Source organism: Meriones unguiculatus, chromosome 11 (assembly GCF_030254825.1).
Source record: "Meriones unguiculatus strain TT.TT164.6M chromosome 11, Bangor_MerUng_6.1, whole genome shotgun sequence".
NCBI classification, from domain to species: Eukaryota; Metazoa; Chordata; class Mammalia; order Rodentia; family Muridae; genus Meriones; species Meriones unguiculatus.
Genome location: NC_083359.1, coordinates 17,461,841 through 17,489,325, shown reverse-complemented (window position 1 = coordinate 17,489,325; position 27,485 = coordinate 17,461,841). Strand labels below are relative to the sequence as shown.

General features: G+C 42.4%; 1 protein-coding gene and 2 pseudogenes across 3 annotated transcripts in view; 2 read left to right on the top strand and 1 right to left on the bottom strand.

Annotated features, from left to right (window-relative positions):
* Nucleotides 1-4,767: 4,767 nt before the first annotated feature.
* The window catches only part of Aff4 (ALF transcription elongation factor 4), a 77,739-nt gene continuing 55,021 nt past the window's right edge, over nt 4,768-27,485 (top strand). For 2 of the 3 annotated variants that reach the window (XM_060363728.1, XM_060363727.1), the window contains exons 1-2: nt 4,768-4,788; nt 26,448-26,574. In XM_060363728.1, coding sequence (XP_060219711.1) covers nt 26,452-26,574 — 123 coding nt within the window. In that variant the 5' untranslated portion in view covers nt 4,768-4,788; nt 26,448-26,451. Of the gene's footprint in view, nt 4,789-5,550; nt 5,691-26,447; nt 26,575-27,485 lie in introns of those variants that run through there. The other variant, XM_021637332.2, reaches the window with a different exon arrangement.
* Nucleotides 9,386-9,604, bottom strand: LOC110548772 (small nuclear ribonucleoprotein G-like; annotated as a pseudogene).
* LOC132646305 (large ribosomal subunit protein uL16-like) lies at nt 22,018-26,414 on the top strand (annotated as a pseudogene).

Sequence of the window (27,485 nt, the reverse complement as noted above, 5' to 3'; positions counted from 1 at the left end):
AATGTTACAGAGAGAATGGACTCCTGCACGTTTTTCTTTGATCGCCGCTCCTACTAACAAACATGCACATAAATGTTTTTTTTTTTAATTTTTTATTTTTTTTTAGTTGCCCCAGATTTATTGAAAATAGTACAGAATAGATTGAAACGGCCCCACGGGGTGTCTTGAAATCCCTCCCAACTGTAGGCTGAGTGACCTGCAGGTTGGACAGACTGCCAAAGCCAGTTCAGCATTTCCTGGGAGTCTGGATCTACCGCAGTTATCTCCTGATCCAGGGCTGAAACCTCCCGGACATAATTATCGCTCCTATCTTTCTTCCTCCTGCAAGTTGCGAGAGCTCTTGCAGGACCTCTCGGGACTTCAGACAGCCCGAAATCTTGCTGCAGAGTTTCTTGTTGTGTGCGTGCGGGGCAGTGGGGGCAGGGCGGGTAGCGGGGAGGGGGCAAGAGGAGGAGGGGAAGGGGAGGGCACAAGGGACACACGTGTAAAGGCGGTGATCCTCTCCCCCAGGGCCCTCTTGGTGTGGAAGTCATTACCCAGGCTTGTGCAGTTACTTCTCGGAGATGACCTGGCTAGATGACCCCGGCTGCTGTCTTCGCAGTCTTTGTACGAACTCGGCCTATGTTGACGGGTCTCAGTAAAAACGAGAGTGGGTTTTTTGTTTGTTTGTTTGTTTGTTTTACGAGACAGGGTTTCTCTGTGTAGCCCCGGCTGTCCTGAAACTCTGTAGACCAAACTGGCCTCGAACTCAGAGATCCCCCTCCCTGTTCCTCTGTTGGGATTAAAGGCATGTGTCATAGTGCCTGCCAGGCTTTTATTGTTTTGTTTTGTTTTTGTTTTTTTATTTTTTTTAGATAACTTGGAGAGAAAAGGTCTAAAGATAAGGTTTGCATCACCTCCCAGAAATCAGAAATAGATGGAAGAGCGCCAGCAAATAAGAGCGAAAAGCAGCAGCCAGACAGTAGGAAGAAAAAACAAAAAACAAAACAAAAAAACTAAAACAAAAACAGGGTGTGGTGCTCTGGTTGGCCAAGAGACCTGGAGGGCTCAGAAGAATAAGAAGGCCGCTTAAGCCTCTCAGGGGCTGAAGGTAGGAATTTTGTTACATATAGCAGAATTCACTATGTAGAGACAAGTTTTTTTTTTTAAATGAATGTTTTTAGTTTGGATTTCTTTGAAACAGTGTTTTACTATGTATCCTTGGCTGTCCTGAAAATCACCCAGCAGACTTGGACGGTCTCAGGACCTTTCCGGCCTCTGCCTCCTGAGTGCTGGGAGGCATTTGGCAAGCCTTGGCAAATAAGAGCGTTAAAACAGTGACAACCACATCTAACCTCATGTGATCTTTGAGTTTAGCTTTATTCCTTTCCCAGTTGCGACCTTCTAATTTTCTGAAAATATCACAATCAAGACTGCAAACTTTGTTGATGCTTAAAACATCACGTCTGAACTCTGACCTAGTACAGTAAGGATTCCTCAGGCCTGTGACCTATAGATCATTTTTTAGATTTTTTTGTATACGAAAGTTCTGCCTGGCGGGACTGTGCCGGTGCATTCCTTTAATCCCAGCACCTGGGAGGCAGAGGCAGTGGACTCTCTTGAGGCCAGCCTGGTCTACAGAGAGAGTTCCAGGACAGCCAGGGCGTTACATTTCAAAACCCTGTTTCGAAAAACAAACAAGAAGAGAAAAAGAAACAAAAAGAAGAGAAAAGAAAAAAAAGAAAAGAAAGGTCTGCCTGCTGGGTGTCGTGGCACACACCTGTAATCCCAGCACTCTGGGAGACAGAGGCTGGGGGATCTCTGTGAGTTCAAGGCCAGCCTGGTCTACAAATTGAGTCCAGGACAGCCAACCAGCCCAATACCTCCTGCCAAAAAAAAAAAAAAAAAAGTTCTGCCTGCATGAGTATCAGTGTACCACATGCACACCTATGCCCATGAAGGCCAGAGAAGCGTGTCTGATCCTCTGGGACCACAGTGACAATTGTGAGCTGCCATAGGGTGAGTCTGACACCGACAACCCTCCTGCCCTGAGTCCTCTACAAAGAGCAACAAGTGATCTTAATGGCTGAGTAATTTCTGCAGCTTGTCTCTAGTTTTATCTCATTGGATTCTACCTGTATCTATTGCACCTCAGGAACTAACCTAGGGTCTGATTAACTGAGAGAAACAATTCCTTAGAAACTTTAAACAATGTGTCTCTGGAAGCTGCCACCATTGTGTATGCTGCCACTGATAAATCTCCTAAGGCTGGACGTGATAGGGTGCGACTGTAATCTCACACTCGGGATGTAGAGGCAGAAAGGCAAGGTGTTCAGGGCCAGCCTGGACTATGCCAGACTCCTTCAAACAAACAAAAATGTTTTTCAACAAACTTTCTAACTTGACTCTGACCTGACAGCCTGAGATTCTCCTTTGTGTGTGTGTGTGTGTGTGTGTTGCGGGGGGGGGGGGGAGGGGGCGGGTGTGTGGGTGTGGGTGTGTGTCTCATGTGTCCTAAATTGGCCTTGAACTTACTCTGCACCTGAAGATGACCTTAAACTCACTATCCTTTTGCTTCCGCATCAGAGTATTAAGGTTATAGGTATGCAATGGCATACTTGTTTTTTGCCATGTTAGGGATGGCAGCCATAACTTTCACGAGAGGCCAAGGCTCTTCTACCAGCTGAGGTACATCCCAGTGTCCTGACAGTGTTCTCCATACTAAAATCAAGAGGAGTGGAGTCGGGCTGGAGAGATGGCTCAGTGGTTAAGAGCACTGAGTGTGCTTCCGGAGGACCCAAGGTTCAAATCCCAGCACCTTCATGGCAGCTCACAACTGTCTCTAACTCCTGTTCCAGGGGATCTAACACCCTCATGCAGACATGCACGCACTCAAAACACCAATGTGCATAAAATTAAAACACGTTCAAAAGAGTTGTGTAGTCAGAGCCGCGGGTAGCGTATAGCCAAGGCTACATAGTAAGACAAAGAATAAAAATAAAAAAGAAGTAAAGCAAGACCAGAGTAAATACTTTCCTTCTTCTGGCACTCTGAGAGTGCTGCACTGATCTGCACTAACCCCAACACAGAAACACACACACACACTATACATATAATTAAAACTATATGTTTAGAGTGTATGGGTGCATGCCTTCTGCTCCAGCAGAAGCAGGTAGATTCTTGTGAACGTGAGGACAACCAGGGGATACATGGTGAATTCCAGGCAAGCGGGGGCAACATAATGAGCATCTGTCTCTAAAAAACAATTGTTTGTGTGTTATTGTGTGTGTTGCAGGAGTCACACGGCATGTATAGATGCCAGGGGACAAGTCTTGGGGATCAGTCGTCTCCCACCATGGGTTCCTGGGACAGAGTTCAGATTGTGCTAAGCAAGAGCTTCCAGCTTCTCGCACTGTGTCCCTTCCCACACTACCCAAGCCTGTTGGGACTCAGAGGATGCCACTAAAGCCCTGGATAGTGAATACGGAGCTGGCTGCAAGGGCTGACGTTTGCCCTGATGGGTTATGGCCCTGCTTTGACCAGATCTCTCCTTGTTATTTTCCTTTTCCTCACTTTCGGAATGTGCATGCACTCGCCATGCCATTGTGTAACGGGGGTACATAGCTTTTTTTTTTCCGAGACAGTGTTTCTCCATGTAGCTTGGCTGTCCTGGATTCGCGTTGTAGACCAGGCTGGCCTCCAACTCCCAGAGATCCACCTGCCTCTGCCTCCCTGAGTGCTGGGATTACAGGCGTGAGTCACCACGCCCACCTCATAACTTGCTTTTCGTTTTACAGGAGCGTCTAGGAGGACTGCCCTGAGCCTCAGATCTCTGAACAATGCTAGAACTGTTAAGCTAAGCAGAATGGTGCATAAGGCATAGGGCAGGCAGAAGCAGGGCCACCAGGAATTCAAGGCCATTCTCAGCTACACTGTGAGTGAGTTCTAGGCTCTCCTGAGCTAGGTAAGACTGTGCCTCTCTGCCTCCCAGGTGTTGGGGTTGAAGGTGAGTACCATCACACCAGGCTGTGTTAATTTTTATGGTTGGCTTGACTAGATTAAGAAATGCCTGGGACATTTTTGAGGTATTTTGGGTGTGTCTGTGCCTGGTGTTTCCAGAGATGATTAAGTGAGAAACAAGAACCATCCTGAATGTAGTTGGCACCATCTCATGGGCTCGACACAAAAAGTGGAAAATGAGGAAGTAGCCGAGCACCCCCATGACCCTCTCTGCCTCCTCATCTCCCCAGATGTGAACAATTGCATTAGGCTCCCATGTAGTGTTTATGAGACCTAGCCTCAGGCTGTAGTTGAGAGCAGACTCCCAAGGTGTGAGATTATAAACTTCGAACTTAACTTAAAAAACAGCGTGTGTTTCGAAACGTTAGCGGCGGAAAAGCACCACGAGGTGCCATCAAATGACGAAAGCAGATAAGAGACGGTGTGACAGCAATGACAGGAGTCTACGTTTTTTCAGATAAACCTGAAGAGGCCACCTCTCTTGCAGTACACCATTACCGGGTTCCAGGAGACGTTAAGACCTTGTCTGTCTAATCACTAATTTCAATTAAATTACGGCTTGTCCCGACTGGCAGAATGTTAAGAGGTGATGGGAGTGTTCAAAGCCTGAGTACGTGCGTGAGCGCGCAGGCCCGCCCGGGTTGTGTTGACAGGGTTTTGTCAGTAGCTCAGACCGGTCTTGAATCCACTATTTGGCCCACAGAGGCCGAATGCGTAGCGATCCTCCGTAGCCTCGGCAGCCCAAGTGCTGCAATTACAGGCCTGCCAAGACGCCGGGCTTTCCAGACGGTTTGTTTATTCATTTATTATTTACTTATTTTGAGACGAGGCCGAGGGCCGGCTCGTCCTCCCACAGCAAGCGCCAGGCGGCTGCGGACGTCGTGCCGCGGACATCCACGTCACTCGGGCGGCGAGGGGTGGGGTGGGGGGGGTCCGAGGCCTTCTTCACTTGCACCCCCGAACCGGTCTACCCGGCTGCACCCCGCCCCGCCCCGCCCCGCCCCGCCCCGCCCCGGGGCGCCTCCCTAGCGGGCTGCGCGGGAGGGCGTGTGCCCGAAGCCCGGGGCGGGCCGCCGGCCGGGCCCGACGCCGCTGCGGGGTCCCGCCCAGTCCGCTAGGGCCCGGCGCTTCGCCTCCTCAGGCCCCGGGCCCGGCCGCCCCCGCACGTCAAGCCCCGCACGTCGGCCCCGCGGGCGCCGCCCCGCGAGCAGGAGGCCGCCCGGCTCCCCCGCGCCGCCCGCGGGAGGGGCGCGGCCCGGTCACGTGACGCCCGCAGCAGCCCGGCCCCCGGTCACATGGGCCGCAGCCACTGCGTCAGTCACAGTCCGGGCTGCTGCGGGAGTCGAGCCGCCGCCGCCGCCGCCGCCGCCGCCCCCAGCGGACGGGGCGGGGATCTCGGTGCCAGGGCCCCGTCCGCCCCCGCCGCCGCCGCCGCCTCAGTCACCCGTCCCGGGGCTCGGCCGGGCCGTCATGGAGCGGGGCGGGACCCCGGCGCCCGCCGCGTGAGCGCTGCGCCGCCCGGGCTCCCCGCGGCCTTCGGATCCGCCGCTGCCCCTTCGGCCTCGGCAGCCGGTCGCCGCCTCCTGGGCGGACCCGAAGGCGCGTCCGGTGAAGGTGCAGGCCGGGCGCAGCCGCCGCCGCCGCCGCCGCGGTCGGGAGATGGTTCGGGCCTAGCGGAGCGGGGACTGGAGGTGAGAAGCCGACGGACGGACCGACCGACTGACGTCCGACCGAGGCGCGGCCGCGCCGCGGGGAAGGCGAGGCTCGGGCCGCTGACGCTGGCGGAGACCCGCGGGGGAGGGGAGGGCGCCGGATCCGGCTTCGCCCGCAAGTCTTCTCGCCCCACTTTCCTCTCGGAAATAAATATCAGACCAGGAAAATATCTATATATCTATATCTATCTATCTATATATATATATTTTTAAAGGCCAACCCGTTCCCAACCAACCTTCCGGACGCCCATCTTCTGGCCGTTTCTCTCCCTCCCCTTGTCGTCCGTTCCTCCCCCGTAGATGCGGTCGGCGGATTTAGCCTTTGAAAAAAATGAATCCTTCCTTCGGCTCAAGTCATTCCCGGTTAGAGAAAAATAGGCCCGATTCTGGCCATCATCTCAACTAGTTCTCGCCTTCCTTCTCGCGATCCTGCGCACCTCCCCCCCCCCCGCATCCCCACTCTCCCATCTCCCCTCCACCGAAAGAAAAAAAAGGGGGGGGGGTGGAGTTTCCGTCCTTGGTGATCGATGGGGTTTTTTGAGTGAAAAGATGGGATACGAGTTGGAATACGAGAAACCATCCTCCCCACTCGGAATGGGCCTGGTACCTGGCGATGGCGATGGCCGGGCTCTGGGCATTGATGTTTAGGCCTCTCCTCCAAGCTTGCCTGTGCTCGGGGTTAATCTCGTAATTGACGTCAGTGCTTTGTTCCTGCCACTTTGCTGTTGCTTCCACTCTCTGAGAACGGATCCTGGGGTACGGGAGTCCCGGGTGTGGGGGTGTCCTTGTTAGCCTTCTCCTTCACAGATGACACCTTTCCAGGGAGCCGAGAGCCCTGCTCTGAAAATGCTTGTGAGTGAAGTTCGAACCAAGACGGAGAGTTCGATTCGGGGTTCTCCCGAGTTTCGTCAGTTGCAAGTTAGAATTCTGCTTTTTCCTCCCCGCTGAGATTTTTAAACTGAAGCTAGCCCCCTTTCCAGTGCCGGAATCTAAGCTCTAGGTGCTCGTGAATAGGCTGTTTGTGTGACATTTAAAATGTGTGCTTTTTGTGGGGCCGAGGGGGGGCGGGGGAGGCTCAGATTGTGAAAAGCCTAAAGCTTTGTTTCCGTGTTGATTCTCTTGAGCTTTCTAAAATCTTTTGTTTTGGTCGTCCTTTTAACTTATCAGAACTGAAATGTTTATGAGATCCTTGTTAATTCGAGAATTGACGAGAAGCCGAGGTGGACCGAGAGGAAGCCTCGAATCATCATCTTTGATCATATAGGCATAAAGTGTTGGCTAGGGGCCACTTGGCTTTTGACAAAGCTGGTTTCTTCTTCAACTCCTTCTGGTTTATGTTCTGTATTGATCACTACGTTTCTCAGTCCTCTGTCTCCAAACAAAAGTCTCAGAAAGTTATTTTTAATTGCCTTTCATGATGAACTTCCTGAAAACCTAGAAGCAGTATATATATATATATATATATATATATATAAATTTTTTTTTAATTGATATCAGCAGTTGTCATGCAGTTTGTGGTCATTTGCAGGCTGGTTTTTGTTAGCTCTGAGGGGTAGAAGGCACATTTTACTTGAATGAAAATTTTGCTTCATGTGGAGACAAGGTAGGGTATCTCCAGAATAGCCAGTAGCCAAATCTTTACTGTTTGGTTGGGGTGGGCTTATCTGTGTGTGGTTTGGAAGGAGCTGGACTGTTTGGAGGTGGAAGGTGGCTGACTACAGTGCTTTGGTGAAGTTGTGTGATTAATTCCTAAGAAGAGAATATTTTTTTGTTTCAGTTAATGTTCTGTTTGTCACGGTGTCACATTCCGATTCGTGCGCTCTCTTCTGTAGTCAGGTTACCACATCTCTTTCAGAACAGTGCATTCACTTGCATGTTGTAATTTTCTTAAAAGTCTATGGTAGTGTTTTTAGAATGAGTATCTTCTTTATTCTAACTCTGTCTTCTCCAGTATTTATGCAGTTAGATTGAATTTGATAGCATTTTGAAGTTGAAATTGTAGATCTATCCGATCTAAGATTTTACAGATAACCCAAAGTTATGTGAGCAAGTGGTCAGTGTTTGAAAGGGGGAAATGGGAATTAGCTTCAAAAAGTGCTGTGGAAGGTCAAGCGTGCTAAAAGTTATGGATCTTACTTTTTTTGACGTGATAAGGTGGAAGTCATGGTTTTATGTGTCCCAGAGGAACAAAGAAAACAGGCATTTAACAGGTATTTATTCTTTTTGACTTATCTACCGGCTTAGAATATAGTCAAAAATGTATGAAACCTTCCTTTTTCTTTGTAATACCTTTCATAAAGATCAAAGAAGGATTTTGTTGTTTTTGAGACACAGTCTCACTTTGTATCCCTGACTGGATTGGAACTTGTGTAGACCAGGCTGGCCTTGAACTCATGGAGATCCACCTGCCTCTACCTCCCAAGTGCTGAGATTAAAGGTTTGTGCCACCACACCCGCCTTTAAAGAGGTATCCTTAAGTATTGGGGGCACAACCTAAACCCAGAAGCCTCAGATTGGTAGCAGCCAGAGACTGCAAACATACGCCACTATGCCAGGCCTCTGGCTTTTTTTTTTTTCCATCTGTATCTCTGTTCCACATACATTCTAGATAAAAACCTTTGCTGCATATTATAAAGTTTTATAGCTTTCTGTAACTCGTATTTTTACTGTTTCCTATTTCATTTCCTCTGATAAATTGAAACAATGATTTCATCTTTGGGAGGGTATTTGGCAGTCTCAGTTACTGTGAAATAACTTTGTAGTTAAAGGTTCAAGACTGTAGCTACACTTCTGCTTTCTCATTTGTCTTTAATACCCTTACCGCCTTGTTTTAATTCTATACCCATTTTGGTACATTTGAAGTGACACTGTCTAGTACATGGAATAGCAATGATAAATACTCCAGTTATTAACTCTTGCCTTAACACCTGATCCATTTTGTCTTGTTCATTTTCAGTTGCCGTTTTGTTTGTTTGAGACAAGTCTCCTGTATAACTTTGACTGGCCTCAAACTTTCAGCTCTCTTCCTACCTAAGCCTCTAGGATTATAGACATGCACCACCATGCCTGACCACACCTTGAGAACTTTAGTGGTACTGATACACAGAGAAAGGGAGAGCCAGGTAAATTTAGTTTTTAATTTTAATGTTGGAATTACTTTTTATCTTATACTTTTTAAAAAAGATTTATTTATATTTTATGTGTACAGGGTTCTGTCTGCATGTACACCTGCACTCCAGAAGAGGGCACCAGATCTCATTATAGATGGTTGGGAGCCACCACGTGGTTGCTGGGAATTGAACTCGGGACCTCTGGAAGAATAGGCAGTGCTTTTAACCACTGAGCCATCTCTCCAGCCCTTTATCTTATTCTTAAATTAAAAAAAGAAAAAAGGAAAAAAAAATTGAGACAAGGTTTCATATAGCCCAGACTGTCCTCAAATTGGATTTCTGGTTGGTGCTGGCCTTGGATTAACTTTCTTTCTTTCTTTCTTTCTTTCTTTCTTTCTTTCTTTCTTTCTTTCTTTCTTGTTGTTTTGTTTTTGTTTTTCTGAGTATCACAAAAATTTACTTAACAAAAAATTTCATATGAAAGTATACATGACCCAATTCTACACTAAAGTCAAACAGGCCCTTTGGAGAGGGAGGTGGACTCCTCTGCTGAACAGCCACTGTTTAGACTCTTTCCAAGGCTTCTAACATGATGATTCTGTTCCACGAATGGCCACCATTCCAGTTTTATTCTGTTGCCTCCTAGTTGCCATCTCCACACTCTCATCAATCACAAGACTGACAAAGGGATTTAGTATTCCTTGTACATGTCTGCTACCATTAACTTCCTTGATAACTCCTTGTCCAGAATTTCTTCAGTTTAGGAGGGTGGGCCCTGCTCATGGTGACTTCTCATTGGGCTCAGCATGATAGCAGCCTGGCCTGGCCTTGAATTTCTGATCCTGTTGCATCCACCTCCTAAATGCTGGAGTAACTGGATTACTGTGGTTTGTTTTGTGGATTTTTTTTTTTCTTTTTAAAATTTTGTTTTGAGACAGAGTCCCACTTATATATCTTTGGGTGTCCTGAAACTCATGGAGATCTGCCTGCCTTCTGGTGCTGGCATTAAGGACATTCACCGCCAAGCCAGGCCTTTGAAATTTTGCAGCCTGGATTATGATGAGTGTACCCCTTTGGTTTCATGTAGTATGTTCTTCTGTTCCCTGTGTTTTCTGTAAGTTGTAATTATATCAATAAGCTAGATTTAACTTACACTTGAATTTTTTATTTGTATTTTTTGTTTGTTTTTGTGACATTTTGAGACTGGGTCTATTGTAACCCAGGCCGGCCTGAGCTCTTTGTAGCTGAGGATGACTTTGAGCCCTAATCTTCCTGCCTGTATCCCCATTTGCTGGGAATGACAGGTGTAATGCCACTGTGCTCCACTGATTTTATTTTCAATGTGTAGAAGAGGTAGTGTTGTGTACTTCTTCACTCTTGAACCTTCAGCCTGGTTTCTCACTCATCATAAGTAGTTGATTCCCAAGTCCTTTTATAATCCTATGTGGCCAAAATGTGTGGTTGGCCTTAGTTCCTCACTACTTATTGTACTTGAAAGTCATTACCTGTTTCCTCTCTACTGTTTTCTTCTTTAAATTTTGTGACTGCTGGTGTTCCTTTGCAGCAGACTCTTTTCTTTTCTTTTTTTTTTTTTTTTTGAGACAGGGTTTCTCTCTGTCCTGGACTTGCCTTGTAGATCAGGCTGGCCTAGAACTCACAGAGATCGACTTGCCTCTGCCTCCTGAGCACTGGGATTATAGGTGTGCACCACCGTGCCCAGCTACAGATTATCTCTTTATTTAAAAAATTAAAAAAAAAATTTTTTTTTTTTAGGCAGGATCTCCCTTTGTAGCCCTGGCTGTCCTAAATTTATGTAGACCAGGCTGACCTTCAGTTTGGAGATTCTGCCTTCTGGTATTAAAGATACGCACCACTATGCCTGCTCCTTTGCAGAGTCTTAATTCTCAGATTGGCATCTTCATTTTGGTAGCTCTGGAATCTTTTTTTTCCCCCTTCTGGATTCTTTTTAAATTTTATTTTATTTACGTTGGTGTTCTGCCTCCATATATATCTGTGTGAAGGTGTCAGAGTCCCTGGAACTGGAATTATAATTGTGAACTGCCATGTGGGTACTAGGATTTGAACCAGAGTCCTTTGGAAGAGTAGCCAGTGCTCTTAAGTGCCAAGCCATCTTTCCAGCCCTGATAGCTCTGGATTCTAATGTTGGACTTCTCTGTTTATTCTTCTAAGTTGATCACATCCTTTTTTTTTTTTTTTTAGTTGCTTTTGGCTTTCCATTGCTGTGACAAAATGTTTGAGTTAAACAACATTCTCCTAAAAAAGAGAAAATGGAGCCAGGCATGGTGGCCCATGCCTGTAATCCCAGCACTCAGGGAGGTGGAGGCAGGCGGATCTCTGTGAGTTGGAGGTCAGCCTCGTCTACATAGTGAGTTCCAGGCCAGCCAGCCAAGGCTATATAGTGAGACCTTGTGTGTGTGTGTGTGTGTGTGTGAGAGAGAGAGAGAGAGAAGAAAAAGAAAGTTTATTTTGGTTCTGGGTTTTAGAAATTGCAGTGCTTTTTTATTTGACTGTTACTTTTGGGACTGTGGTAAGGACTATTTCATATTTCATAGTATAAAATCATAGTGACAAAAACGAATTCACTTTGTGGAAGCCATGAAGGAGAGAAAGGAAGGAAAAGAATGAAGGAAAGTAGGGAGGGAGGCTAGCCCACAACAATTGAGTTTCAATATCTTCTTCAAGGAAATTTCGCTAATGACCCAGTTCGCTTTCACTAGGCTTTGCCTTCTAAAGCTTCTGCCATCCCCCACAATACAGACTGCAGATCAGGCTTTTAGCACAGGAGCCTTTGGGAACCATCTAGATCCAAACTGTGGCATCTGTTATCTTTAAGTTAGGATTCATTCATCTGAGTATACCTTGTAGATTGTCTGGTAGGCACTTTAGCTAAGAGTGACACAAACCTAACTAAAGAAAAAGGAATTTGAATGCCTTAAGAAATGTAACAAAGGTGATAAGCCCATAGGAGGACGCAAAGAACTCAAGCATGATTGCGTCCAAGGGGATTCAGTGTGTTCAAGAGTATTTCTTTATCATCTGAGATGTGTTCCATTCTCGTTTGCTGTAGATTGGCTATAACACTTGAATCTGAACTTAAAATCTTAGATTTCTTTTTATCATAGAAAGAATAGGCCTGACTCCCAGTCCCAAATCCATTTTCTTATTGCCTACTTCAGTGATCTACCTTGTGATAACATAATTTATCAGCTACATCACATACAGGAAAGAGACAGGGTAAAAGGCTTGCATACCCTTTATTCTTCTCTTTAATACACGTACACAATCTTGCTTTTTCCCCAAATGTATTCCCATATGGAATAAGTTTTTAATTTAACATACACTAATCACATGCATCAGCAAACAACTTCATTGTTTTGTAGGATATTACCCAAATTTATATTTAATAAACACATTTAAAGGTTACTGTTCTCCTAGGTACTGATGTTAAATGTTGTCCTAAAATTTCATTTTTATTATTTTTAATTATGTGTGTTGTGTGTGTCCCCTGGAGCTGGAGTTACAGGCAATTTTGAGGTACCCAGCATGGAAAACCAAACTTTGGTCCTCTGGAAGAACAGGAAGCCATCACCCCAGTCCCTGATATCCTCTTACTCATAAGACTGAAAACTGAGCTAAAATGCTAAGTGTGATTATTTCTGATACAGCTGATAAATGGTAGTAGAGGGGGAAAAACCCACTTACTTTGTAAGATTGGGTTAGATTTTGTTTTACAGTATTAAAATTGAACTCAGGGTTTATGTATGGTAGGCAGGTGCTCTTCCCCTGAACTAGTGAAGTAAAATGCTTCTAAGGGAAGGGATTAGGTATTATTCTACAGCTTACAGTGATCTTGATCTTTCTGAATACACAGTAATAAAGCCATGTGAAATAAGCAGCAAGTTTATTGACTTGCTTGCAAATTGAGAGATGACTTTGGTTAGCCATGTAAATGTTTTCTGACAAGTAAGAGATTTTTCTTTTCTTTTTTCTCTTACATTAAGATTAACACAAAAGGAAATATTTGGAAAGTTTGGGTGAGGGCAGTTCTGTGTTGTACAAGGGTCAGTGAACTGTGGCCAGTAAATCCAGTGTAACCTGTTGTCTGTTTTTGTGCAGCCTATGAGGTAAGAATGGCTTTTATTTTGTTTTATGTTTTTAAATAGTAGCAAAGAGTCAAAATGTTATTTGGGAAGAGAATATTATAGGGAGCTCAAATTTCAGTGTCCATAAATACGATTGTATTGGAACCCAGTCAAACCATTTGTTTATGTATTGTCTGTGGCTGGGTTTTGCTGCTCCAAGAACAGAGTTGAGTAACTGACTATGGACTGCCAAACCTAACATTACTATCTGGCCTTAAAAAGATTTGGTGATTCTTGCTTTAGCAGATCAAATGAGCTACAATTCATATATGGGAATGACTTTAATGTAAGTTACAGTGTCCCTAGTTTAGTGGCTATTGAGGCTTTATTTATAGGATATATATATGTATATGTCTACAGTATTTGGATACTGTATATACACATAATATGTATTATCTAAGCATAGTAGACATCTTTGTTTTAAAGATTTATTTATTATTTATACAATATTCTGCCTGCACACCAGATCTCACTATAGATGGTTATGAGCCACCATGTGGCTGCTGGGAATTGAAGTCGGGACCTTTGGAAGAACAGCCAGTGCTCTTAACCTCTGAGCCATCTCTCTAACCCTTATAGTAGATATCTTATATAATATGTAATACTGAATGTGATGCCATTTTACCCTGAATAGGGTATATAATGTTTAGAACTATATAGCATAATAGGCATTGCTATACCATATAAAGCAGGTTGGGCTTGGGCATTGTCTTAGCTATCTATTGTATCCTTAAAGTAGGATCGTGCTACACATGTCTGCTTTTAGTACAGCTCTGTGAATCAGGTAAAATCCAGAAAAACTGAAGTTGAGATAAGGCTAGAAGCTGGTCAGATCATCATGTTAATATTAACTATTCTACTTCAATGCCTTCACTTCTAAATTCTACTCTTTTTCGTTGCCCTGGGGAATGCCACCACTGTCCTCCCTTTTTTCCTATGAATTGTCCCGCATCCTGTTGCACGTCTCACATCTCACTGGCAGCCAAGATTCTACTTCCTTAACATTTGAATCTGATCTCTTTTCAAGATTAGGTTTAATCTTTATTTCTTAAAACTCCTTTCTGTTTTTAAAAGCTTAGTTTTGCCAGGTGATGATGGTGCATGTCTTTAGTCCCAGCACTGGGGAGGCAGAGACAGAGGCAGAGGCAGGTGGATCATGGATCTCTTGAGTTCAAGGCTAACCTAGTCTGCAGAGTTCAAGGACAGCCAGAACAACAGAGAGCAACCGTGTCTCAAAAAACAAAAACAAAGCAAACGAGTTTGTTTTTAAATGTTTTTATTAGCATATTATCCAAGGCTTATTGAACATGAACGAGTTTATGAAACTTCTGAAGGAAGACTATAGTCTCCTACTGACCTGGTGCTTTCATTTACCATTTTTAGATTTCGTTGTTTGTTATGTTTATGCTGTCTCAGTGCAGTGCTCTAATGACTTTGTAGTGGTTTCAGCTGAGAAAGATGTTGGATAAAATTGGATTGTGACATGGAATGTGTTGTTTATTGCAAGTAGGACAAGGAAAGTCCAAAGGAACCCTGGCATAGCAGTTAGTGACATGTTTTTATGTATGTGGTGTTGCTCATCTTTGTGGTTAATAAACTTTGAAACAATTTATTTCCACAGGAAGTTTGTTACAAACTTCAGCAGTGGTAGTAGAAACACAGTACCCTTAATCATAAATGTACAGAGTGGAGCTCCACAATTTATAGGTGAAGCTTCTTCATAAATTAGTGTTTAAGAACTGCCAGCTAGCCAAGCATAGAGATACATAGCTATAATCCCAGCAGATGGAGTCAGGAAGATTAACAGTTCAAGGACAGTTTAAGATGTGGGAAACCGCCCCGGAAGAACAAGCAAAACAAACAAACAAAAAACAGACCAAGAATTACCAGCAAAAGCTGGGTTTTGAAGGTGTAAGCCTGTGATTTTAGCACATTGGGAGGCTGGAGTAGAAGATGGTAAACTTGAGGTCATCTTAGACTAGCAAGACTGTTATAACAGTAAAAACCTTAGAAGCTGATACGGTATTGTAAGATTGAATTCCATGAACTAGTATGTAAAGGCTCACAGTTGTTATTGAGACAGGGTTTCTCTGTGTAATGGCCCTTGATGCCCTGGAACTCACATTATAGACCAGGCTGGCCCCAGACTCAAAGATAACTGCCTGCCTCTGCCTCCCAAATGCTGGGGATTAAAGTTGTGAGCCACATTGCCTGACTAAACCTTACAGTTATTAAGCCTGTTTAATGAAACATTTATCATGTTATATATTAGTATTGTTGAAATCAAATTTAAAAATTATGAAACCTAGGACCAGGTTTGTAGCTCAATGATAGATTACTTTCCTAGCTTTTGCAAGGTCCTATCTGATAGCCAGCACTGCAAAAATAATAAAAATAAAATATAGGGCTGGGAATAGTGGTGCAGGAAACCCCAGCATTTGGGAGGCAGAGGCAAGTGGATCTCTGAGTTCCAGGCAGACAAGGCTAAAGACTCCGTCTCAAAAAAAAAAAAACAACAACAATAATTTTCAGTCCTAAAGATATGTATTTCCATACTTAAATGTTAGTCTAGTTTTTGTAAAACATCATTTGTTACATTGTTATTTTAAACTTGAGTTTGCTTGAGTTTTATAGTTATATAAGCTATAATGAATTTATGGTTATTTGACTATGTATACTATCCTAAAAAATCATTGAAGTAAGTGCTTAGACTCTGGGATATTTCATTTTCACTGAGATGGTATTTTTCTCTGTAAGATTTGTGAGACAAGCTTATTGGTTAATTCAGCCTCTGAATATTTTCATTCATATCTTTTGTTTTGCACCTCTGCTCCCCAAACCTTTTTCCTAACTACACATGGTCCACATCCTTTCCCGAGGTATGCCTTTCCTCCCTGCTCTTTACGGTTGTTGCACAGGTTCTTTGCCCACAAGTCACATAACTGTCTTCTTTCCTCTGGCTCTAATCAGACTAGCTACAACCAAATCTTGAGGATGAAAGGAACTTTTATTTCTTACATCCTTAGTCTAGTCTAATGTACGGCCTGCTGTATACACTAAGCAGTTGTTGAATGCAGTACAAGGCTAACACTGCTTTATATTTCCAGGTCTTCATGTAGCTCAGTTGGTCGCATCTTTGGATAGCACTCAGCTGCACATAAACTAGGCTTGGAGGTGCGTGGCTGTAATCCCATCACGCCCACAAATTGAGAGGTGAAGGCAGATGGATCAGAAATTCAGGCCATCCTTAACTACAAATCTAGACTACATTTGAACTAGACTACATTTGAACTCACTGAGCTCTTTGTGCTTCTGCTTCTCCAGTGCTCAGATTAAAGATACGTACCATCACACCCAGCATTACCCTAACCTTTAAAAAGAGAAAAAAACATTTAAATGATAGAAACGATTAAAAGGGTTCATTAGAAAGAAGTTGATGTTGCTGCAGAAATGTCAGGAACTGACAAAGATCCAGAAGATAGCAACTTGTGGGAGATTGTTTTTTTGATAAAAAGAGCTTTTGTTGTTCTTTGTAACTAGGAGGAAAGAACAGAATAGATTCAGATGATGATATTTTAAGAACTGATACTTAGGTGATAAGAAGGTATAGTTTCAAATTTTGCTGCTGTTGTTGCTTTTCAAGTTTCTCTGTGTAGCCCTAGCTGTCCTGGAACTGGCTCTGTAGACCAAACTAGCATTGAACTTAGAGGCCCGCCTGCCTCTGGGCCTTCTGAGTGCTGGGTTAAAGGGATTCACATCCACACCTGGCCCCCGCCTTTAATTTTTAATATTCTGTTTCTTGATCTTTGTCCCATAATAAAAAGTCATTTGTGGAATAAGTTGGGATCAGGGAATATCATAGGACTCAGTGGGATACTTTTTGAAATAGAAAGAGAAAGACTGTTAAACTTTTACAAGGCTTTGAGAGCCTGGTTGACAATATGATTCATGAGAAAGGATAATAGAAAATTAAAGTGCAGCACTTGGGAGGCAGAGGCAGGCAGATCCTTGAGTTCAAGGTCAGCCTGGTCTACAGAGTGGGTTTCAGGACAGCCAGACCTGCACAGAAAGATCCTGTCTCAGAAAAACAAAATAAAACAAAACAAACAAACCAAAAATAAAGTAAAATAAAATTGGTGACACATAGAAACCTGATTAAGAGCTGCCCATGGGCCAGGTGGTGGTGGTGGTGGTGCTCACCTTTAACCCCAGCAATCGGGAGGTAGAGGCAGATCTCTACCTGGTCTATCTACAGAGTGAGTTCCAGGACAGCTAAAGCTACACAGAGAAACCCTGTCTCAAAAAACAAAAACAACAACAAAATGTCTAAAATGATACAATTTTATACTATGTGTGTTTTCCCATAATTAATCCAATAGGGCTGAATACATTACGTACCCAATACATTGTGTATTGGGTTATGGTGGCACAAATCTGTTTTCCTAGCACTTGGGAAGTGGAGCCAAGAGGATCAGGAGTTCATGGCCATCCTGAGCTCCATAGCCTTGGCTACATGAGACCTTAACTTAAGAAAGTTTTAGCCTGTAATCTCAGCACTCAGGGAGGCAGAGGCAGGCCGATCTCTGTAAGTTCGAGGGCCAGCCTGGTCTGCAAGGAGAGTCCAGGATAGCCAAAGCTACACAGAGAAACCTTGTCTCAAAAAATCAAAAGGAAAAAAAAAAGTTTGATTAAGAAAGTAGAAATGGGACTGGAGAGATGGCTTAGGGCTTCCCACTGCTGCTCTTCCAGAGGACCCAGGTTCAATTCCCAGCACCTACATGGTGCTCACATCTGTCTATAACTCTAGTTCCAGGGTCTCTGACACCCTCACACAGACATACATGCAGGCAAAACACCAATGAACATTAAATTGAAAAAAGAAGAAGAGGAAAATAGAAATTACAGGCTAAGGAGATAACTCAGTGTGAAAAGTTCCCCAGGACTGGGAAGGAGAAGGACATGCAGATCTCAGGAGCTCCTCTGTTAAGGTGAAAGGTGATTGAAGAACTCACCCCAAATTGGCCTGGCCTCCACAGGCACATATACACACATTTACACATTTACACGAACCAAGACAACACACAGAACAGCAAAAATGCTAGAGAATCATTATCTTTGTTTTTGTAATTTTTTAATGTATTTTACATCTGAAGATAAAGCTCAGTAATGTGTATATATATATATACACATATTTATATTTTATATATTTTAATTTTTTTTGCTTGGCATAACTGAAGCACTAGGTTAGATTTCCAGCACTGAGAAAACAAAAGAAACTATAAACTGTGCGTCTTCTCAGCACTGCCCTTCTGTACAAAATACTGTCTTGGGACCCGATGTTTTGTTAGTTTAGTTTTGATCTCCAGGTGTGCACTCTTTGTTTCCTTATCTGGTAGGATGTGATCTCTTCACAAGTTCTCCTGGGTAGAGAAATCCTGCAAATGAGGCCAAGAGGGGTTTCTGGGTCCATGAGGCTTTGTGCTTTAACATAGTACATTGTGGTGAAGTTAAAATCAAGTATCAATTGTTTGAAAATAGTTAAATATCAACTCAAGTCTCGTTTTGACTTTTGGAGTCAATAATTTGTTAGTTGAACAGCCCTGTTGTTAGTAGGATAATTGATTTAAGACAGTAATGGGGGTGGAGACCATAACAGATTCTGAGCTTCACTTGAAAGGGACATATTAAAACAACATTTCATTTACTTATTTGTGTGTTTGTTTACTAGAGACAGGGTCTTTCTATAAAGCCCCAGTTGTCTTAGAACTGTGTTTGCCATGCCAGGTGCCAGAGATCCATTTGCCTCTGCCTTCCAAGTACTGGGATTAAGGGCTTGCACTACCATGCCAGACCCAACATATTCTTTTTTTAAATATTTTTTAAATTATAAAATTAATGTCATTATTTATAAAAGTAGGTTATTTCTGATTCATTAGGAATGCCTACTTTGATTTTTATTTTTACCATAGGCTTCTTGGATCATTTTCAATTAAAAAAAATTACTTTGGGGGCCTCAGGAATTAAGAACACTGGCTGTTTTTCCAGAGATTCAATTCCAGCATCCACATGGCATTTACAATCGTCTGTAATTCTAGTTTCAGAGGATCCAATGCCCTTATCTGCTTCACATGATCCTACATGCATGTGGGCACAAAAGCTCACACAGCCACACATATAAACACATAAAAAAGGAAACTTATTCTTTGGTAGTTTCATACAAATACACAATGTGTTGGGTACGTAATGTATTCAGCCCTATTGGATTAATTATGGGAAAACACACATAGTATAAAATTGTATCATTTTAGACATTTTATTTATACAATTCATGGTATATTCATAGTATTGTACAACCATCAATAGTATCCTTTTTAGCCGTGTGCCGTGGCGCACGCCTTTAAACCCAGTACTCAGGGACGTAGAGGCAGGCTGATCACTGTGTGTTTGAGGCCAGCCTGGTCTACAAAGTGAATTCAGGACAGCCAAGGACACACAGAGAAACCCTATGCCAAAAAACAAAAATAAAAAAACAAACAAAAAAGTATTCTTTTCTTGAAGTTTTTCATCATTCCAAACAGAAATTCTGACAGACTATAAAATGGTATTTCCCCGTTGTTTTACTGCTGTTCTTCTGGTTTCTATGAATTTGTTCATTGTAGGTATCTCATATTAATTGTAATTATATATTTGTTTATCAGAGTCTGGCTTATTTCACATAGCCTAATGTTCTCAGGAATCATCTTTGTTGTAACAGAATTTTATTCACTTTCGTGGCTTGAAGATATTCTGTTATATGTATATACCATCGTTTGCTTATTCGTTTTGTCTGTTGATGAACGCTTACTTTGCTTCCGTCTTTTGACTATTGTGAATGATGCTTTTATGAATGTTGGTGTTCAAGGATGCAGTTTCTACTTTTTATTCTTTTAGAGCGCATACTGAGAATTAAAATTACTGCATCATTTGGTAATTCTATTAAAGGTTTTTAAATTTAAAAATTTTTTTTTTAATTTTATGTGTATGAGTTTTGCCTGCATGTATGTATACATACTACAGTGTGAGCCTCATGTCCATGGAGATCAGAAGAGGGGGGGATCCTTGGAGTTAAGAATGGTTGTAGATCTATCATGTGAGTTCTGAGAACTGGACCTGAGTTTGTAAGAGTACCTAGTGCTCTTAACTGAGCTGTATCTCTCTTGCCCTCATATTAAAGTTTTGCTTTTTGGTTTTGATTTTTAGATTTTATTTACTTTAATGTGTTGACCTGGAGCTGGAGAGATGGTTCAATGGTTAAGAGCACTGTCTGCTCTTCCAGAGGTCCTGAGTTTGATTCTCAGCAACCACATGGTGCCTCACAACAAATTATACTGGGATCTGATGCCCTCTTCAGGCATGCAGACCGAGCATATATGTATAATAATAATTTATTTTACATATATGTAAAATAAATAAATAAATAAATCGGACTGAGTGCCTATATATATAAAATCAATCAATCAATCCATCTTTTTAAAAATGTGTTGACCTGAATGTATAGGTTTATGTGTGTAGTATCTTCAGAGGCAAAAAAAGGGCATTGGATCCCCAGGGACTGGAGTTGCAAGTGTTAGCTGCCATGTGGGTCCTCTGGAAGAGCAGCTAGTGTTCCTAATGACTTAGCCATCTCTCTAGTCCCTATGCTAAAGGTTTTGAGAGATCACTAAACACTTTTTTCCCACAGTGGCTGCTCCATTTGTGCATTCTCACAGCAGTACAGAAGGAACACCAGTTCCTCTATTTCTTATCAACACTGTGGTGATTTGAATGGCCTCCATAAGCTCGTTAATTTGAATGTTTGATCCCCAGTTGGTGGAACTGTTTGAGAAAAGTCAGGATATATGGCCTTATTTGAGGAGGTGTGTCTCTGGTGACAGTCTTTGAGGTTTCAAATGCGCAAGCATTTTCCAGCTAGCATTCTTCCTTTTACCTGTGGGTAGAGATATAAGCTCTCAGCTTATATAAGCCCCAGTCCCATACCTGCCTTTTTGGTGCATGCTTCCTACCTGATGATGGACATGGACTCTAACCTTCTGGTACCGTGAACCCAAAAGTAAATCTTTCTTTTGTAAGTTGTCTTGGTCATAGCCTCCATAAACTCTTAGAAGTGTCTCTTAGAAGTGTGACTAAGGCATTTAACTGTTTTGTGTTTATTTGTATATATAATTTAAGTTTGTTATGTGTATCAGTGTGAAGGTGACAGATCACTTGAATTGGCATTACAGACAGTTGTGAGCTGCCATTGGGTGAACCCGGGTTTTTTGGAAGAGCAGACAGTGCTCTTAACCACTGAGCCATCTCTCCAGCCTTTATTTTGTGTTTTTAGGGGGAAAAAAAAAAATCCTGAGTTGAATTATAGCATGCCTGTGGGTTTTGGTTTTTTTTTTTTTTTTTTTGCGTTTTGTTTATTTTATTTTCTGTATGTTCCTGTGTACCTGATTGTGTGTATTGTTGAGTGCACTATGTGTATGCAGTGCCTACAGAGGCCAGAAGAGGGCATCATAGTCCCTGGAACTGGACTTACAGGAGGTTGTAAGCTGCCAGATGTGGGTGCAGGGAACTGAACCCTGCTCATCTGCAAAAGTATTACTCTTCACCACTGAACCAACTTTCCCGCCCCCAACTTTTTTTTGTTTAAAATGTTGATGTTTAATGTATCTCACAAGGTATGTTTTGTTTTTGTTCCCATTAGCTTACAGGAATTCCTTATTTCCCTTGAACTTTTGTTTTAACCCATCTATTCTTTGGGAATGTATTAATTGACACATACTGTGATTTTCTTAAAATTTCTTTGCTTCTAGACTTCTAATTTCATTCCACTATGGTTAGAGAATACACATTTTTTTTTAAGGTTTATTGAGACTTGTTTTATCATCTAACATGTAGTCCTGGACTGGAAAATGGTCTGTGTGTATGCAAGAAGCATGTGTTCTTTTGTTGAAGTATTGTTAAGTAACCATTAGCTCCAGTTGGCTTGTATAGTGTTAATTCAATATAGCAATTACTAGGAGATTGTAATATTTGTTCTTTTCATGACCTTTTTGGTTTTTTGAGACAGGGTTACTCTGCGCAACAGAGCCCTGGCCGTCCTGGACACACTTTGTAGACCAGGCTGGCCTTGAACTCACAGAAACCCACCTGCCTCTGCCTCCTGAGTGCTGGGATTAAAGGCGTGTACCACAATACTCATTCTTTATTTCTTGAATAGCATTAATATGTTTCAGTGATGGAAGGTAACAGTTGTTTCTGATAGTTTTAAGTTTAAGCAGAAGGGTTTGGGAACCTGAATTACTTTCAGAAGTTAATGTAGCTGGTCTTTTGCTACTTTGTGAGTTTTTTTACCCACCCTTTATCCTCACCTCCCCACCTCCACCCTCACCCCCAGTTCCACTCCCTAGAACCTGATAGGAGAAAAAAAAAGGACAGAGGGGAGAGATGCTTGAATTTAATTTCTTCTTGTTTATGTTTAGCCACTAATAAACCACAACCCCTCTGGATGACCAATAACCACCAACCCCACTTATTGGATTCCAGCATTTATTTACCCTTTGAAAAGTTCTTAATTTTGGCCGGGTACAGAATTCTAAATCACCACACAATTGCAGAAACTATCTGCAGCTGGCAAAACCATGCCTCTGATAGAGCAAGAGGCAAATCATAGTCAACTGCTGTGAAGTAGCTGCATATCCCCACACTTGGTATTAAAGAGAAAACATTCTTACAATATTTCTGTGTGTTTTAAAGAACCCAAACTTCGAGAATTCTCACTACAGGTTCATTAGCCTAAAGCCTATCAGTAAAATCATGAGGACAGAGGAAGAGGTGACAAATGATAGTAACCAAGGATTCTCCTTTATGATGATAATATCCTTTCTTTACAAAGAAAAACAGGGGGTCTGAAGAATTGGCTCAGTGGTTAAGAGCACTGCTTCCAAAGGATCTGGGTTCAACTCGTAGCTTCGATATGGCAGCTCACAGCTGTCTGTAAGTCAGGTCCAGGGGATTTAACACATATGCTAGCAGGCAGAGCACTTATACACATAAAACTTTTAATCAGGAGGCAGAGGCAGGCAAATCTCTGAGTTTGAGGCCAGCCAGGTCTACTTGGAGCAAGTTCCAGGACAGCCAGGGCTACCTAGAGAAACTCTTTCTGGAAAAACAAAAACAAACCAAACAAAACCCACAAAATTAAAAGTTTTTTTCTTAATATATCTTGAATTATTTTAGTGCTGTTTGATATATAACATTAAGTCTTTTTTTTTTAAACATTTTCTGACCTTTTAGGGGGTTTTGTGATAAGGATGAAACTCCAAGCTATCTATCATGAGCATTCACTCCACTGATGATTTCTACCCCAGCCTTGATCTTTCAGGATTTGAGTTTAGGAAGTCGGTAGTTAACATACCCCTTATGCTCCAAATAGCTTTGTATTTTGCCAGTACCTTAATTTAAGAGTCCCAGTTGAAACTTGGTTGTTAAGTAAGAACATTTATTGATTTGTCCAGATATGCTAAAGGATGTTTTTTTGTTTGTTTGTTTTATCTTCTGACAAAAGTATAAATGCTTTAGATATTCATCAGAGGAAAATTCAAATAATTTGTATGGTTCTACAGAGTGCTAGGTACTAGGGAAGCTAGAGAAAACAACAGTATTTTTGTGTACTACAGTAGGTTATATACTAGTGACACTAGAATATTATACACACAGGTAAGAAACAATCTGAGGGCCAGGGAGGAGGCTCAGCGGCTGAAAGTACTTATTCCCAAACTTGACACTTTAAGATTAATCTCTGCAACCCACACAGTAGGAGAGAACTTACTGGCATAAATTGTCCTCTAACCTCCACAGATGTCATAGTACACATGTGTGCCTGTGCAGGCGCACAAGGGTACGTGTGCACACAGACACCACAAGCACGCACATGAATGTAGAAAAGCTTGTGTTTAAAAAGAAACAACTTAGCCAGGCAGCAGTGGTGCATACTTGTAATCTCAGCACTCGGGGCCAAAGGCAGGCAGATCTCTGTGAGTTTGAGGCTAGCCTGGTCTACAAAGTGAGTCCTGGACAGTGAAGGCTATACAGACAAACCCTGTCTGGAAAAAAACCAAATCAAAACAACAACAAGAAAAGAAACAGCTTGTCTCTTTTTCTCCTGTGAGCCCCTGAAGATCTTACTGTCCTCATGGACAGCTGCCCTGCCCAGTGTTGCCAATGTTGTAAGAACATGCTGTACCCAAAGTTTCCCTTCTGCTGAGAGATCCCTGATGCTAAGATCTGCATCTTTGACTTGGGGTGGAAGAAGGCAAAAGTTGATGAATTTCTACTGTGGTCCCACGGTGCCAGATGAATATGATCAACTCTTTTCCAAAGCCCTGGAGGTTGCCCGTATTGGTGCCAACAAATACATAGTAAAGAGTTATAGCAAGGACGGCTTTCATATTCAAGTAGGCTCCACCCTTTCCATGTCATCCAAATTAACAAGATGTTGTCCTGTACTGGGGACAGACTCCAGACAAGTATGCATGGTGCCTTTGGGAAGCCCCAGGGAATAGTGGCCAGGTTCACATTGTCCAGGTTATCCTATCCATCCACACCAAGCTGCAAAATAAGGAACCTGTGATTGAAGCTCTGCATAGAGCCAAATTCAAGATCACTGGCCACCAGAACATCTCAAAGAAGTAGGGCTTCGCCAAGTTTAATGCAAAGGAGTTTGAAGACATGGTCATTGAGGAGTGGCTTATTCTTGATGGCTGTGGCATCAAATATATCTCCACTCAAGGCCTCTTGGACAGGTGGCAAGCCCTGTATTTCCAAGGGCTTCCACAGTGCTCTCCCGTACCGTACCAGATCATGTTCAGTAATAAATCTCATATCCAGTCTGAAAAAAAATAATTAAAAAGAAACAACTTGAACACAGTTTGAAACACTTAGAATCTCTCTTGTTGTCCATTATTGTTTGTAAATGTTTTGCCTGTGTGTATGTATGTACACTGTGTACATATTTAGTGTCTGAGGAGGCCAAAAGAGGGTGCCAGATCCCCCGAGTTAAGGACATTGGTGAAACATATTGTGTATTCTGGGAACTGAACCTTGGACCTCTGTAAGAACAAGTGCTCTTAAGCACAGAGCCTCTTCTTTGGTCTCAAGAATGTACTGCTTATCTTAAGTGATAAGTGTTTTCCTGTCTGAGTTCTCTTTTTTCTTTTTCTCCTCTTCCTCCTCCTCCTCTTTTGAGACAGGGTCTCTTTGTGTGGCCCTGCTTGTCCAGTAGACCAGGTTGGCCTCCAGCTCAGGGATCCACCTGACTCTACCTCCCGAGTGCTGGGATTAAGGGCTTGAACTGCCACGGCCCAGCTTGATTTCTGTTTTATTTGGTTTACACAGATACACTCTGATTTCCCTCTTTGCTTGGTCTGTCTCTATGTATTTGTGTCTCTGTCTTTGCTTTTTTCTTCCTCTTTTGAAACAAAATCATGATAGAGCTTTGGGAAAGGAGCAGCAGAGGCCCTGCTATTATTTACTTAGCATTTCACAGTTTCTTTCATTTATTGTCCATTTAGACAAAACTCTCTGCTGTTTAGATAAAAATAAGCTATTTGTCTTGGTTTATTCTAGCATGATTACAGAAATAACATTTCCATTTTTTTCCTTTAGACTCTAAATACTTTTTTCTTGGACTCCAAATATAGTTTTTAGTTACACTTATTAACACATGCTAACTTTAACATCTATCACTGAAAGCCTCAGTTTGCCATTTATTGAGGCATTAATTGAAGTATTGCTATATCTAGAGCAGAACTATCATTATTTAGGGAATCTGGAACAACAGCAAGCTGAGGTCACATTGCTATAAGAATGGACATCAAGGAAGCTGTGTTTGGGACAAAAAGAAATCAAGATAAAGTAGATGCAAAGTAGAGAAAAGAGCTGGACACGGGTTTTGGGTGGAAGATGAGAGTGGATTATATGCCACCAAAGATATTGCCAGTTAGCATTGTGAAGAGGAAATACTGAAAAACTGCTTTAAGTAGGAAATCCTTTCTCTCTGAATGTACTCAGCTTACTTGTAGCTCACTTTCAGGTAGCAGAGTATTTGAAACATTGTCGCGTTTGGGGCAGAGAAGTTGGAAGAATGCTTGCCTAGAATATGTGAGGCTCTGGGTTCAGTTCCCAGCACTGAAAAAAAAAATGAGGCTGTTTGGATGGAGTAGTGGTTTCTCCTATATTCTAGCTAATGTTTCCTTCTGGAGTGACTGTGGACGGTGATGATGCCGTTAGTCGCTAACACCGGTGCTAGGATCCCACCTTAGCAGAAATGCCTGTTAACTGCTTAGAAGTCGACAGAAGTTTGGAGTGTTAAATTGACAGTCACTACAAAATGTTACGTTTTTATTTTTGTGATATAAAAATTGTGCTTCTCTTCATAGCAACATGAACCGTGAAGACCGGAATGTGCTGCGCATGAAAGAACGGGAGAGGCGGAATCAGGAAGTTCAGCAGGGCGAAGACGCCTTCCCACCCAGCTCTCCTCTCTTTGCTGAGCCATACAAAGTTGTAAGTTATCTTCTTTGAATGTTTTTTTCACTCTACTTACAGGACATTTGTACTTTTAGGTTTAAAAAAAAGTGTGTGTGTGTAAGTGTAACTTGCATGTATGTTCTCAGGTCCCTGAAGAGGCTAGAAGATGGCAGGTGCCCTGCAGATGGTGGTTTAGACAACTTTTGAGCCATGGGTTCTGGGAACCACACTCAGGTCTTTTGGAAGAGCAGAACATGCCCTTAACCACTGAGCTATCTGTTCAGCCCAATGCATGCCTTTAATGGAAGCATTCTATGAGGTGGAGGCAAGCCGGATTTCTTGAGTTCCAGGGCTACATAGAGAAATCTTGTCTCAAAAACAGTGACTTTACACTATCTCCTGTTTATTAGGGATTCTGTATTCATTGGTTATAATATCAAAGAGGACTTTCACAGGTGCTGTTTCTCCCTATTTCTTGTCTTTGCTTATTTAGTAAGTTTCATTGACAGTATGTTAGAATGATTCTTACGTAGTTCATCTCTGTTACCATAGATTAAATTCTCTGATATTTCTTCTAATGTATTTACTTATTATCAGTTACATTGGAACATGTTGTTGGAGGCATTAAATAAATTGAAAAGGGACTGAAGAGATGGCTCAGCAGTTAAAAGCATTTCATTTGTTCCATTTTTATTTATTTAGTGTTTCTTTGTTTTTATTTATTTATTTATTTTTAGATAGGTTCTCTTTATATAGCCCTGGCTATCCTGGAATTCACTATGTAGAATAAATCTTTTTTTAAAATTAAGAAAAATACATTGGATCAATTGCCTTTTTTTTTTTTTTTTTTTTTTGAGTCAGGGTTTCTCTGTGTAGCCTTGGCTGTCCTGGACTCACTTTGTAGACCAGGCTGGCTTCAAACTCACAGAGATCCTCCTGCCTCTGCC